Source organism: Pundamilia nyererei, unplaced genomic scaffold (assembly GCF_000239375.1).
Source record: "Pundamilia nyererei isolate P.nyererei 1_Seehausen unplaced genomic scaffold, PunNye1.0 scaffold00344, whole genome shotgun sequence".
In the NCBI taxonomy this organism is placed as follows: Eukaryota; Metazoa; Chordata; class Actinopteri; order Cichliformes; family Cichlidae; genus Pundamilia; species Pundamilia nyererei.
In genome coordinates, this window is record NW_005187745.1 from 224,643 (window position 1) to 240,172 (window position 15,530).

Here is a 15,530-nt window from a genome sequence, read left to right on the forward strand (position 1 = left end):
TACAACCTGACTGTAATTTGAAGAGTGCCCATGTGTAACATTAGATCTATCACTAATCGAATTTCCCAGAAAAGGTCATTCAAATCACAAGACAATCTCCTGCTTTTTTAGCCCTGAGGGGAGCTGACTAACGTCTGGGTGGGCATCGAATATGAACTGGAATCACATCCGCTTGGGAAACTGAAACAAGACAAACTCTCTTGTCCTGCTGTGCCATGCTTAAAGAAATCAGTCACCGGGATTCAAAACTACTGACTCCACATGATACAGAAGAAGTGGACTCGTGCACGTGGGACCCTCGGTTAATGCAGCCTACTTTAAACAAACCTGTGCAGCCTGCTTTTCAAAGAGGGTTCATTTTTTTTAACCGTTATTTGAGAAAAATGAGAGCTACCCTAGCTGCTAAGTGGAGATAGAGTAATTAATTTCAGAGTCTGTCAAGCACGGAAAAGCACTCACATTATCATCATTTAGAAGCAGCACTTTTATAGAAATGTCAAACGGCAGAGCTGGAAATGATTATAGTTCTGAACATGCCATGTCACTTTGAAGACTGAAGTGAATCACAAGTAATTATAGCGACTGAGCTCGTTGGCTTTTGATTATTGCTGAGATTAAGCAGAGCTCTTCAGCTGGTGTGCAAAGGCTTGTACTCATATTTAATTTAGAGACACAAGGTAAAAAAAAATCTAAAAAATTTCTGCATCTTGAAAAGGATACCACCCTATGCTTCCCAAAATATTTTGCACGTTCGTCTGCCCTTTCTTGATGGGGAAATAAGCAGTGCTGAAATGCTTGTTGTATTTGGCCACACTGGAAGAACACTATCCCAGGAATTTCATGCATCCCAAACCTTTTGCCCACAATTCTGCTGGGGGAGACGCACACACACACAGTCACATTCATCTGCTAATCACAAGAAGTCAGAGCAAACCGCATACCCGTGGTCCCTGGTCGCCTTGATCCCCCTGCGGAAAGAAGGAAAAAGAATTTGTCTTCAAATGAAAGGGTCAACCAAATGCCCGAACACGCACGCATAAATACAAAAGTGCGGCGCTAATGACGAGCTGAGACTCACACCCAAATTACAGCGGTATAATTCAGAACACATTGATAAAGAAAAATAATGCAGGAACCCTCAACTATCCATTGTGGTTGAGAGTAAAATCACTTATGATAACATGGACTGACATGGATTGGATATGAAAGACAGAACAGGGAGAGAGCGGTGGTGTGAGGTTTGGTGGGTGCCGTGCCAGATTTTATGCCCCAGAGATCTCTCAGATGGCTTTCTGCCCTTTTCGGGGGTAGATCCCTGCAGAGAGAGCGCGCAATCCTCAAGCAAAAAACATTTGGTTTCAAATCGATCAGCATGGTCGATTGTGGCTTTATCACATTACAGTAAAAGCCCAAACAAAAGCAAAGTTTAGACTCAGTTTTTTATTATTTTATTTTGAAATGAGTGGTGGCGGACCAAATCTCAGACAGTGAAATATAACTGTAATCTGTCTAGAATTGGGTAAGCGAACATCCTTAAACCATCTCATTTGGTGCACGTCGCTCTCCTGTTGGCTCAGTTTACAGTTTCACCACAGCGGTAAAATGAGCCGACCAATCTTTCACACATGGATGGGAATTGTGCTCAAACAAACTTTGAATGCGATGCCTGAACAAATTTCAAATAAAACATCTCTTGGAATTTTTTTGTAATTTTTCATTGGGCCCTTGTTCCAAAAAACCCAGATTTAATGGGAAAACGGTTTATTCATCTTGGGTGGGAAGAATGCACACAGTTGTTTTTCATTTCATTAAACTGCAGATGAAGTGGTTCACATGAGAAGCATGAACATGCATCTCATCAGCAGGAACATAGTTAGTCACAATTATCATAATCAGCCTCAAAAATCATAAATCTGCTGTTGTAAGCCAATCTGATGCACTCTACTTTTCCTTGTGTTAAAGACCCAGTATGAGGGGTTTCAGTGGCTCTACCAGGAAACACAGGATATGGCTTTCATTCATGCTTTTATTTTTATTACAGTTTTCATTAAAAATTCACCTACAAATAAGAATCATCAGTTTCTATCTACAAATCAAAAAGCTGTCTCCACAGTATGTGGATCTTACTTTCACACCATTTCATTGTATTTCTTCTGCTGTACACCACAGCAGTCCTTTATTGTGATATTACCCAAGTCACTGCATAAATCGTTTATTGATGAATGAACTGTTAAAGTCTTAATCTTCCTCAGGAGCACGTTAGATGTTTGCACTTTAAAGTTCCCTTTTCTATAAGTGAATTCAGGGACTTTAACTCTGGTGTAAATTCCTCAGGCCCACATTTTGTCCCCGAGTCCTGCAGACTTATAAAGAAACTGTGCGGTTATTTTGCATGCTCAGCTGCTGTTTTATGGAGGAGTGCTCAGTGAGGCATTTAAGGGGTTTCAACTGAGGGCTCAAACTTCTGGTCTTTAATGCTCTGTGCTATAGATTTGTGAACTGCAGGCTAATCTCAATACTAGGACTTAAGGTCAGGATGAAGTGGAAATGCAAAATGAAAGAAGCAGATGATGAATGGTGCAGACCAATTATCCACGTGAAGACTAAAAGCAAAGATATTGGATATTAAGGATATACATGTGAAATTTCAAGAAAATTCTTTTAATTTCTGTGCAACAGTAAATTGCAAGCTAGCATGAGTCCGTTAGCTTTGCAGTGAGCCCAGAAACCACATGTGTACAGGTCTGACTATAAACTCTGATCTATTCCTCTGTAAAATACAAGAGTTTTCCTTTGATTTCACAATCATTTTAAGCTGACTAAACATTAAGGGCCAGATTTATAAATGGGTAGCGTGTGAGCTTAGAGCTGGGTTCCCACCTGTTACACGCAATGTTGTCACGGCGCTTTCTTTGTAAATTCCAACATTACTTTTTTTTGCACTAAAACTCAGTTTGCGCTAATAAATCAGGTCCTCTTTGATCTGACTTACACAAAAGTAAGTAAATGTTAGCTTATGTTAAAAAAAACATAAGCATTGAATGTACCATTAAGATTCTGACAATGATGTCTGTCAGTGAAATTTGAGGCTTTATGTGTTGTGTTATGTAATCCTAAATGATCTGTTTCTTAGCACTGACAGGGACCCACCCTACAGTAACAGTTAGCGTAGACATGCACCATAATTGGAGCTACAAATGCATAAAAAATGTTTGTCTTTGTGTGTGGATTCCCAAAGAGAGGGGAGTGGAAGGACTTCTTTCAGGACACACAGCACAAAACTGGTTTCAAAGAGGGAGATATCTTATCAATTCACATAAAGAAGCTGCAGAACTGTATTTAGAAAGAAATCCTGCTGCTACTTCCAACATAAGATGAAGCAATTTGATATGAAAGTTTGCATTTCTTTAACCTCCAATAATAAATATGAACCAAACCACTGAAGATGAAGCTATTCTTGATTGCTTTAATTATTTATTGTGTATAGATCTTTTGCCTCAGTCGCCATACATGCATTGGGAGTTGTTCTCCAACTGCACAGTATGGCTGCTGCATTGATGCATTTTTCCAATGAACAGCACCAACCAGTGCAGTATATGTAGGCTTTCATGCTGCACACAAGGGGAGCATCTTGCATAGCTAACTAGGTGAATTTCATTGCCTTTAGACTTAAGAAAAAAGCTGTGGGATGTCAGTATTTCTTCATATTAACTGTGCAACAAAAACACCAAAGTATACAGTTACCCACCTTTTCACCCTTTGGACCAGGAGGGCCCTATGAAGAGACAGAGAGAGAAAAAACAGATTGTTCAAACTATTACAGTATAAAAAAACAAAGAAACTATGTTCCAAGTCACTTGTAATTGTGAAGACAATCATGATGTTGTCTGGAAATATAACAAAACTATTTAAAACCGGGGTGACCAATCACGTTAAAAAACAAACAGAGCCGCTAAGCGAGGCTCGAACGTCAAGAAGTGAGACACAACTGAAAGATTAATAAACTGACTTTGTGTACTTTCTGACATCTTTCACGATTTGATTAAAATCCGCTGTCACAAACTGGGAAACAGTGCACTGTAGGCAGCAGGGCTTATGCAAACATACAATTAAAACCTAAAACAGGCCCAAATCAAGTCCATGTTTACTTAGAGGATCAAATCCAGCAATCTCCAACCAAGTATTGGCAGGCACGTTGTAAAAAAATGTGCCCTGAAAAAGAGGACTACGTCTTTTTTTTTGGTGAGGTAGCTTCCAGCATCCGTCAGTCGGCAGGCAGCACCTCCTGGGTGGGCTCTGTAAAAGATCGTGGAGTTAAGGAGAGGATCTGACAATGAGGTGTGCATCCACATGCTGAGCTTAACAAGTACGTGTTAAAAACTGCTTCTTCTTTTTAAATTCAAGTTGAATGCTGAAGTATGTTGGGTTTTTTCTTGGGAGGTCAGGCATTTGATCATCAAGTATTAGATCATCAACTAACTGACCACCCGCTTAGCAACAATGTTCCTGAGCTCCTGGAGAAACTGCTGTGCCAGTATTAATCTGCATTTCACTTACAAAAGAAATCCTATTTGCTTTCACTGGCCATAAATAAAATGTGAATATGAGAACAGATCAGAATCTTTAAAAACCACAAAATGATATGCAGGTAAAAGGAACAACTTGTTCACGAGTAGTTTTAGCATTAAGCACAAAAATCTGTAGTGGTTAGCATTCCAGGCTAATCCTGCTCTAACGCTGTTTGTTTCCAAATACAAAAATATGCTGACACTAATCCATAGATTGATGATATTAGTATAAAACCTGTGTTTGGATGCTGTTCCTTTCAGTCTATGGACCAGTGACCCAGAATAGCAGGCTTGGGCTTCCACTGCGCTGGCACACATTAGCAGAGTCTAAAACTGAAATGCTCCAGAGGTAATTCAGCAGTTTTCCTCAGCCAATTTCTGCCACACTGCTGAGAGGTAAGAGAGCCGTAGCCAGGTTTCTCCCTGCTCGCTGCCTTTGGATATTATTTTTGATGCTTATTTAACTGTCTGTAACTTTTTAGTTATGTATAGTAGTTCGTGCAGTCCCAACTGGATCTGCACAGGGGCTAATTTGCCTTGGTTTTGGGGGTTGTGAACCTGCACATCAAGCTTGTGCGGTGCATCATCCCATTTATTTAAATACGAGGCTTCCTCAAGCCTCAGCGCAGGCCGTAATCCAGACACAAACATCTGAGGACGTGCTCCTGCTGTTCCTTGACCAGCCGTGCAAAGAGGCACAACACACTTGTAAATACAAAATGGGAATATTAGGAAAACAATGTTTCCGACTGCAGTTCCCTGGGGAGGAATAAAGAGGCAGAATATTGGAATCAAATGTGACTTTTACATTTATAATGATGCTGAGGCATTCCAGAGGGGCCAAATAAGTTTCCAATGTTTTCCTCAAAAAGGAAGGCCGCTAAAGGAAATTGGTGAAACTTTGTTTTTTCTTTTTTCTTTTCTTTTTTTGTTTGAGGAAATTGCCTTTGGATAATGGGAGGCTATTGACATTACTACAAACACAAATGGCTGGAAGAAAAAGAAATATAAATACAAGCACTGCATCGTTTCACAAAAGCCTGTTTAACGTATGATGCTTGGCACTAACACATGCAGTTGGCGCAGATAATTACCAGGCTGATTTGCTGTGCGCCACATTATGTGTAAATGAAGGGAAATTGCAGCATTATATGATGTAGCAACACAATAAATCCAGAATGTGGAGCAACATAATGAAACTTCATCAAGCCCATGTTGAGCTCTGATAACTGGGAATAAATAAGGATAATGTAGCTGGAGGTGTTGGTTGGGCCAGTTGGTGTCATCCTGGGGTTTAAATAGATATTCTTTATTGTTACATCATTACTGAAGTTATAACATTATGAAGGTGCATTTTTTAACCAAAAACCAGATCATTCCCCACATCTTATCAAAGGTATTTTAAATTAATTTGAGTTCAATTTCATTGGTGTAGCGCCAAATCACCACAGTTATTTCAGGCACTTCATTCTGTAAGGAAAAGACCGCAATAATCAGAAGACCCCCTATAAACAAGCACTTGGTGAGAGTGGGAAGGAAAAACGTCCTTTTAACAGGAACCAACCCCCCTGCAGAACGAGGCTTAGGGCGAGGCAGCTATCTGTGGCACGTGGTTTGATTAAGTGAGAGTAAAAATAGCAATTCAAAAATAAACCAAGTAAAAACAAGTCAACAACATAAGAAGCCCAATGGGATGCAAACCCCGGTCTCGTTGCTGATAAACCTGCAACTTTTCCAACCTAATTATGTAGGCTTCTAAAACAGGCTAGCTATCTCTTGGGAGCTAGCATCCAAACACCAAAAGACACCTTGTAAGTAAGGGCAGATCAAGCATCTGATGAGATATTATAACTGAGTTTAAATGCCTGTAAGTGTCTTTTTTGATAATCAGCACTCCTAAACATATCAGTCAAATTTTAAAACTTGGCAACTGCACTTTTTATGGTAGACTTTTTCTCTTTTTTTTTGCTGAAGTGGAACGGTACTTTGGCACACCTATATCTCACCAAACAGTAATTCCACTCTTCCATCTGGACATGAAACATGTGGAAATGATTTGGCTGCACAGTGTGCACCTGCTCATTATACGCTTCATCATTTGCACATCACTTGGAGAGACAACACGTGCTGGAGCTTTTCCAGAAGGTTTAAGCAAGTGCAGCAAGGGTCTTTTATAGAGACTATTAAAACAGCTCTCTTGCAAAGACTTTTTCCAAACTGTACTACAGTGGAACTGCAGTGTGTGTCTTTGTCAAACCGTCTCTGCAGCTTTGTGGTTTCAGTCTGCCCTGAGGAAGCTTTCTAATCAGCACCTGTGTCTGCTTTTCACATCTATTTTACTGCTTCTGCTCTGGCTCTGTTTCATAAGCAGGTGCTCCTTGGGTCATGGCTGTTCATTAGCAAGTTCCCCTGCTGAACACGATTAACCCTCTACAGTGCTTTCCACACCTACTAGATTGCACTTAATTCTTAAATGACTGCATGCATAGCTTAAAATAACAAACTAATTAGGTTTGGCAGAGGAGCAGTTCACTGAAATACACTTCACGTTGTTTGCGTTTTCTTCACTTTGATTTTGTATAGATCAAAAATGTAAGATGCATGCTGAATTAAAAGCTTTTTTTCAGTAAAGCCCTACCAGTGTTTGATGTTTGCTAATTACGATCTGTGTGTGGATTCTCTCCATCTTCCTTCCACAGTCCAAGGTTAAGTGTGTTAGGTTAATTGGTGATAGCAAATCGGCCACAGGTATGAATGGTTGTCTCTGGCCGATTTACGTGTAACACGTTACAAGGTAACAGTTTACTGTCATCACATTATATTTTTCAGTGACACAGTGATGTAATGCTTTGTTGTATTAAATTCAGTAATTACATTACGGTTACAATTATGATGTTCCTTGTGTTACAACGGTTCTTCAATTAGCGACATGCCATGTGGATTAAAAGAAAATAACGTCGAACAAACACGTTTTTTTTCTGCTACAGTCAGCTAATTTGAGTTCGCGTGCAGTAGGAGGAAAATGTTGGGGTGGTCTACAAAGGAAATATGGACATTAACTCCATTTTTGTTGCACAAAAGGATAATAGCACAATGGTAATGTGTAAACTGCATCCAGGACAAAAGTAACTGCACTGGGTTCGCTGTAAGCATATGCACAGATAGCACGCTAATGCTAAGCTAGCCAAAAACCCAGAGCAACATTAGCTGAGTGGATGCTAACCCCAGACCAGCAGCCAGAGCCTTAACTTCAACAGGTAACAAAAGTAGCGATGATTTGTCAGACTTGTAGCCTCCTTTTCTACCTGTTCAAGTTTTTGAAGTAGAATCACCGTGGAGATCGCTCTGAAAGCTCTTTGGGATGACTTCCAGCTTCGTGTTCATACGTAAATACCAAAAGAAAGATAGTACGTGTGTCCTCATTATGATGAGGTGTGTGGGGCATTTTTCGGAGTGTCAAGAGAGTAATGTAACCAGTACAGTAACAAATCACTTTCTCCTGTGAATAATAAAGTAATGTGCTGTATTATTAATTAGTATTGTGTAGTATTAATATAATACAATTGCTTTCCTTGAGTAACAACCCAAACACTGGTGTAAAGCCTGACCTTTGGCCGTCGGGATAGGCTCCAGCTGCCCTGCGACACTGAACTGGATAAGAGGAAGAAAATGGATTTTTGGATGAAAATCTTAAAAGAGCTTCATTTCATGAGCAGTAATAACCTCCTGCTCAGTTTAATGCAGTTTTTCTTTGGTTAAGCTTTACAACAGTGAGAGAGATACAGATGCTTTGGAAACGTCACTATAAACCAGCCTGAATGCATCATTTTATATCCTGAAGCCAAATAACCCTGGAGAAATAATGCAATATCCAGCAGAAAACACTGAATTGTACATTACTCAAACACAGTATCTCACAAAGAGTTTTAGAGGAGGTTTCATTATTGCTCATAAAATCAAGCTTTAACCCTTGTGTGATGTTCATATTTTTGTTACTCAGCCAGTGTTCATGGGTCTGGTGGACCCGCTAGAGTCTTGGCTTTCCAAATTAACACTATCAAACAATTTTATGTTAAATTACTAAACAGATGTTTACTTCATCCCAATTACAAGACATGTGAACAGCAAACATGGTTAATTTTTTCCCTTTACCTTTGTTAGATCACATTTATGAATTAATGTGCTTCTCGTTTTTTTTTAATTTTTTTTTTTATAAAATGTTGTAAAAAACATAAATCAGTTATAATCAAGTGGAGTGAGTGGAAAGACGCAACACATTTACACGTGAAGCAATATGTTCCACAACTAAATGGGATCAGTTGCTCATCAATGGTGACATTAGGCCCAGGGTTGTAAAACAGGGGGAGGTGGTGCACCCACTTATCCCACACTGTCCTGATGGCAGCTAGCTTGTCTCTCTGCCGTCGAGCTGGTCTGTCGTCTCGGTTATCAAAACGGATAATCCTGGAAATTTTGTGGAAGTTTTCCAGAGTCATTGATGCATGGAAAGGTTTCTGCATCCCACAGGGATTCTGTGGATTCCCCTTTGGACGTGAAAACTCCTGCAAGGATAAGATGAATTTGGTCCATCTCCTTCCACCTCTCTCCAAAAAAAACCACCTTCCTTCTAGATTACTGCAATCCAGAATAATTTTCTGGATGGAATCTGGGATGAAAAGCTCAAATGAAGACTTGATGTCCTGCACATGAGTAACTGTCAGCTGTGTTGGCCCTGGCTTATCACAGTAACAGCTCTGCAGGGTGGCTCATTTCTTGGGCAAGAAGACCATTCAATTTCACCAGTTATTGACATCCATATTTCTTCACTTGCTGTCTGGTGGGCTTGTTCTGGTCCTGGAGCTGGCTGCAGATGGGGTACTCGTCTTCATTTTGTTACTAAATGGTGCTCAACCTCATCCTCTTCTTCAAAGTCACTGTCAGACTCTGAATTTTCAGAAATGTGAAATATTCTGAAACCTCTTTGTCAACATCATCATCCGAAGCTTCTCTCTCTTCCAAAATCAATTGGATGGCCCTCGCAGCAGATAATCTTTTGCCATCTTGATCAGTTGTGATAAAGAACCACACTGGCAAAGTCTTATTTATAGTATTATGCCACTATTTTGCAGGTGGGACAGGGTATGAGAAAATAAAATTTGGATACCTCAAGAAAGAGGGTAAAATGTGCAGGAATGTAAGAGCAGACGGTGTTGATGGTTGAATTTTCAACAATGTTGCAACTTTGTGCGGAGCAGGAGGGGAAGAAAACACTATCAGCAGCACCAGAAAGGAGGAAGACAGAGTGTGGGAACACAGGACCTGCACTTTCAACACTTTTATTAGACCTGGGTCCAGTGGACCCGAACACCTTGTATGTAATGTAAATGCGTGGGGGGAGGTACAGTATGAGGTCATTGAAAATTAGTTTGGATTTATGTTCTTCACAGAAAATAAGCCAAAGCCAATGAATTTCAGGTTGAAAAAATAATTAATTGTTTAATTTTTCTTTTGAAAAAAACTGAAAACGGGTCTCACAGACCCGAACACCATACAAGGGTTAAGAAGAAGAAACCGCTCTTTGGGGATTTTAAGATCTTTAATTCAGAAAACAGAGTCAATTTTTATGTATGTATTTACTTCAATGAAAGACTTTTCTCTTTGTCACCTAAAAGCATTACTTTTCTTGCTCATCTGTTTATGCCATATTCACTTTTTTCTGTTTTTTTCCCATATTTTGTGTGAATCTGGCATACTCTCTGAGTTATTTCCCATAAAAATCTCTTCCGCGATCAAGATTACTCCCCACGCGGGCCGTCCAAAACACTAAACATGTCCTCTATATGTGAGCTGATGAATGCAGCCACCCCAAAGCAGAAGCTCTTATCCACTTATTGAAAATGACACATATCATACAGACAGTAAGCCTCACATCATCTGCTGCTCAGTGCTGGGCAAACTTATGTCAAATTTCCATCTTGAGATGATTTGTAACAGAACATCCTGTATGTATGATATTGTCAAGTTTATGGTGGACCACTGGATCAGGATTAAGCTTCTTTTTTTTTTTTCCTGTCCAGACACATGTCTAGCTTCTCATTCGAAGCCAAACCAAGACCACTCTCTCCTGCAAAGGCCTGCACGAGGAAAGCCCTGCCACCTTTAAAAAAAAGTGTGGGAGAGAAATATGGAAAGGTCTGCGGGGAAATATAAAAAGGCAAAGTGAACTGAGGCCAAACCCACAAGCAACATGGAGAACACTGTCATTTAAATCTGACAATGTAACTGACTTCACTTCATATTAGATGGAAAGAGTAAATGATGTTCAATAAAACAGTTCTGGCACTGAGGTATATTTCATATGCGCCTCCTGCAATGGTGATTACTAAGAAGTGAACAGATTGCGCAATGTCCCTCCAGAAAGCTTTTCATCTGTTCGACTGCGGCTTAGGCCTGTCGAGCCAGTTTTCATGAAACTTGGTGGAGAAGGTGAAGGATGACCCGTCTGCTGGTTACTTAAAACCAGTAAATAGGGCACTGACCTTAATGGAAGAGCGCCAGTTAGCGCTCCGTGTTCTGGTTCTGATACATTTTGACCCTGTGTCACTTACACACTCATTAGCTGACCCACTAATTTATTCATAAGTCAATTTGATTTCTTTAGTTCCATTTTCATGTCAAAGAAATTATTTATTTTAATGTGATGATGATACGGTTTCAACCACCGCGGAAGCTTTTATGTGCATTGTTTCTATAATAGTCCCCTTTTATATCTCTAATTTTGGTGTTTATAAATCTTGGCCGGATCTGGAATGCAGTGACAGATTTAAATACACAAATCATGCAATTTTGTTGTTATTCCTCACATATTTCTTTTTTCATTTCCCTACAATCAGTAAGTAAGCAGTTTAACCTGTCATTCGTTATGAATGTCCACGCTCAAGCCGCAGCAGCACACAAACTGAAAAGTACATCTTTTCTGTCAGGCTAATTTTGAGCTGTCTTGCATAGAAGTCAGGACACCGAATATCCATTCTTCACATTCCTCTTCTAATATAATTTAGTCAAAACATGATGGATGAAAGCAGCACGAGGCGAGGGGCTGGCTCGCGTCCACAGCTTTAGCTGTTGTTGACACGAGCAAAACGATTCTCGTGGGTTTTGGCCGCGAGCTGCTTGTACAATCTTGCGAGACAATCCGCATAATCCGACGAGATGCAAAAAGTCAGAGATGTGCGTGCAACCTCTGTCTGGACTCGGTTGTATTCGTTTTCATCGCGGTGACCTGTTAAACTTATCGAGGTTCAGAAAAATCAATCCATCAAACTGAGCTAATATCCTCTTTTTGTGGAAGCGGGGCCAACTGGGCTGGCAGCAGTTGCTGTAGCCTGAACTACCGGCCACATGGATCCAATCATCTCACCCTGGAGCACTGGCATCTCCGAGAGCACAGGCAAACAACTACCGCTTTTACAACTTCTTCTTTACAGGCGCGCTCCTTTCACACAGCCGCACAATATCAATAAACATGTGTACACAGGAAGTTAAGAAGCTATCCTCCGGGCACCAAGTGTTGATGGGTGAAGAGGGGGCAGGTGAGGAGGGGGGAGTGGGAGGAGGGCCACAGTGAAGCGTTCGAAAGGGCTGAACCTGGACTGAAACCGAAAAGTCAAGCAACAATTCAACATTTTTGTTTAGTTGCTGGGATAAAATTGCTATACTTCAGATTCCTAATTTATCTTTTACTTCTGGGATGGCTACAGCTTTAAAGGTTAAGCAGGTCATTCAAAGTATCCTTGTGCAAGACACTGAACCCCAAGTTGTTCTTGATGCGCTCATTGGAGTGTGAATGTCAGACAGAACGCACTTAATGTAGAAAAAAGTGCTTGTGTGAATGTCGTATGAGGCACTTGAGCGAAGTAGAAAAGCGCTTTATAAGTACCAGTCAGTTTACTCCAAATCTATGAGTTCTTTTGCAGCTTGGAAAGAAACGAATACAGCATTGCTGCTCTCAGCATTTGCTCTCCGCACTGCAAAAGTTCCCTTTTGACATTGCAATTATACTGAATCGCTGGTGTTAGAATCTGCAGCACGCTCTGGTTCGATTGTGCATAAAGCTCCAATACACAGAAGGACATCCAGTGCAAACATGTACACCTCCATCTGCTAGTTCTGCATGGGAACCTTCAATCATACGAGCATGGGCCCCAGGGGAACTTTTCTTCAAGGCGGGAAGCTAATGGAGGACAGAGATGTGAGTAATCAGAGCAAAATGGGCAGGGACGAACGACCACAAGTGGCTGGTGCTCGTCGGGGGAATCTGGACGCAGAGGTTAGGCAGGGATAGGAAAACCACACTGGAAAACTGACTTGGGAATGGCATCTGGTTCCTATATCCACAGTGTATCACAATTAGCCGGCATAAGATGACTTTAATGTGTTATGTGTGTGTGTGTGTGTGTGTGTGTATGCTTGTTGTTATGTGTTTGGATGTTCTTGTGGGAGCAGGGACTCTGTGAACTGAGGAAGCCGATAGTGCGACTGGTTATATATTTACGTATGTGTGTGTGCGTTGTTTAAGTGGTATCAAATTATACAGGGAGGAGATCCTCCCTCCCGCAGGATCTCATCATTCCCGAGGAGAGAGGCATTTAAACAGCTTTAACACAAATTGTCAGCATGAAAAGCCAAATGTGCAGGCCAAATTTTTCCATGTGCAATACGTAAGCAAATTTCTGACCCACAAAATTCTTGTTGCGGACATGAAATGTTGAGGAACGGACAAGGCTCCACTTGGAAAAGTGTTTCTTTCGCTTCTTCTGCTGATTCGATCAGAACCGCACACTGGCTGCTTTTACATTTCTCATCATTTGATGTTGTGAGCAGGAGGAAAATTCCTTTCAATCACAAAGCTGTCAAGCTTTTTTCTCTCTCTCTCTCTCTAAAACTGCGAGCTTAACATTCATTCGGCGCTCCTTCAGCGCTACCGTTGCGACATCCAGTCATCCCTGTGAGTGTTCGGCTTGCTCAGCGAGCCAAAGTACGCGACTCGGTTGGCCCGAGAGCTGCACGTCGTCATTTACTGACAAACAAGCGCCGCTGATGGGCACAGTGTGAGCAGAGGACTAACGTCGAAAAGGTCAAACTCTCAATGTTGTCACATCCAGTGCCAGTAGGCTTGTTCAAGCACCGCTGCCCTTATGAGTCCAAGTAAACGCTGTCATGTCCGATAGATCCACTTTCAGCTCTCGGCGGGACTCTCTTCCCTGCCAAAGCCTGTGTGTTGTCTGCGCTCCGGCCTCTCCTGTGATGCTACGGCTGTTAGTGGACGCTTAGTTTTAAGCATACAGAACCCCACAACACAGCAAAAAGTGTAAATGAGCACGACTTGTGAGAATGCAAGGCTTCCTCCACAAACGTCTCCTCCTCTGCATGGCAGAAGTCATCAAACTCCAGCTGGAAGATGTTTTATTAACAGGTGTGGAGCCGCAGCGCATATCAGATGAAGGATGAAGAGTTGAGGGCGCCCGGATTCCTCTGCTTCACCCCAACATCGCCTCTAATCCCTGCTCCGCGACTGCATAATTCATAGATTGTGACAGATCAGCTCCAACCTGCAGCGCTGGAATCTGCGCGCAGATGAAGCGGGGAGGCGGAAACCTCTTGTCAAATACAGACACGACCAGATTTATTTACCTCATGGCTGCACTGTAGCCCTGCTTGGCCGCAGATTTCGTTGTGGTACACAGACACGCTTAAATGAGCTGAAGTTGGTTTGATGTTCCCAGTTTTTGTATCGCTTTCAAATATTTCCCCTCGTCTTTCTGACCAGATTTCAAAGCGTGCTACTTTCTCTCTCTGACTGTATCATTTTAATTTAGTATGGCATTCAGTTTGTGCTGAGAAAAAAAAACACTCATGCACACACAGATACACACAGTGGAGGGTGTTAGTGGGTACTTGACTGCAGCCTCAGGGATGGTGTTTTATGCTTGATTGGCACTAAATGGTGTGCACACGGAGTGGCGAGTGCTCGGGGTTGATGTTTTGACATGAAGCGGCTTTTTCAGAGACACAGAAAGATGAGAAAAGATTAAAAAAAACCAAGTAGGAAAGACATGATAACTTCGCCTCAGCTGTCAATTCGAAGAACCCCCACCCCCCTCCACCACCACCCCAGAGAATATTAATGTGCGGTAACCGAAAAAGAAAAATTTTTCGGGTTTCGGTGGCAAGGACGGGCAAATCGCTCCTCGTGTAAGTACTCTCAGTTGAAAATCATCTGTAAGGTGTCTCATTTGAACATTTTTCCAATCTGTCTGGAGAATAACAGGAGATCTCCAACAGCACGTCGCTGGACAATTGAGTCTGCGACGTGAAAGCTGACGGGCTCTGGAAAAAGACGAGGAAATCAAAACAAAGAAAATCGCTTTTCCATATCTGAAGGCAATCAGGAGCCGCCAAAGAAGATCTTCCCTGATGACTTTTGATTGAGGAGACCTATTCTCTTTCTGTCTCTGCAAACCGCAGGTCCCCGTGCGTTCATCGGTAGCTTAGTAACGATTAAGGCACATAGATCTGTAATGACTTCTGCAGCGGTCGGTTTGTTTGGCTCCGAGGGCTGTGTACAATTTACGCAGTGTTCCCAGAGTTATAGCGGGAACTGCTGAATATTCATGCCGACGTGTCCCCTGCCATCCTCCGGTTGGCCATACCAGATGTTAAAAAAGACCCATATGAGATCACTGACACCAGAATGGGCTTTTTTTATTTCAGAAACAGATTTGGTGAGCAGTGGGTGAGTCATTGCCAGATCACAGCTTTTTTTTCCCCTCGGAGCCATAAAAGCTGGACCCCTACCAAACATTTAGAGCACGTTGTGCTACCTATAAATGACTTCATCAGAAGGTGACCTGTTGGCCACAGCTGGAACACTGTCAGGTACTCATGCACAGCAGATTTACT

At 41.6% G+C, this 15,530-nt stretch overlaps 1 protein-coding gene across 7 annotated transcripts in view; it reads right to left on the reverse strand.

Annotated features, from left to right (window-relative positions):
• col25a1 (collagen type XXV alpha 1 chain) overlaps positions 1 to 15,530 on the reverse strand; it is a 147,464-nt gene that overhangs the window by 43,129 nt on the left and 88,805 nt on the right. For all 7 annotated transcript variants that reach the window (XM_005752093.1, XM_005752089.1, XM_005752091.1 and 4 more), the window contains exons 5-6: positions 3,749 to 3,775; positions 942 to 968 (exon numbers count right to left, since the gene is read on the reverse strand). In XM_005752093.1, coding sequence (XP_005752150.1) covers positions 942 to 968; positions 3,749 to 3,775 — 54 coding nt within the window. The remainder of the gene's footprint in view (positions 1 to 941; positions 969 to 3,748; positions 3,776 to 15,530) is intronic.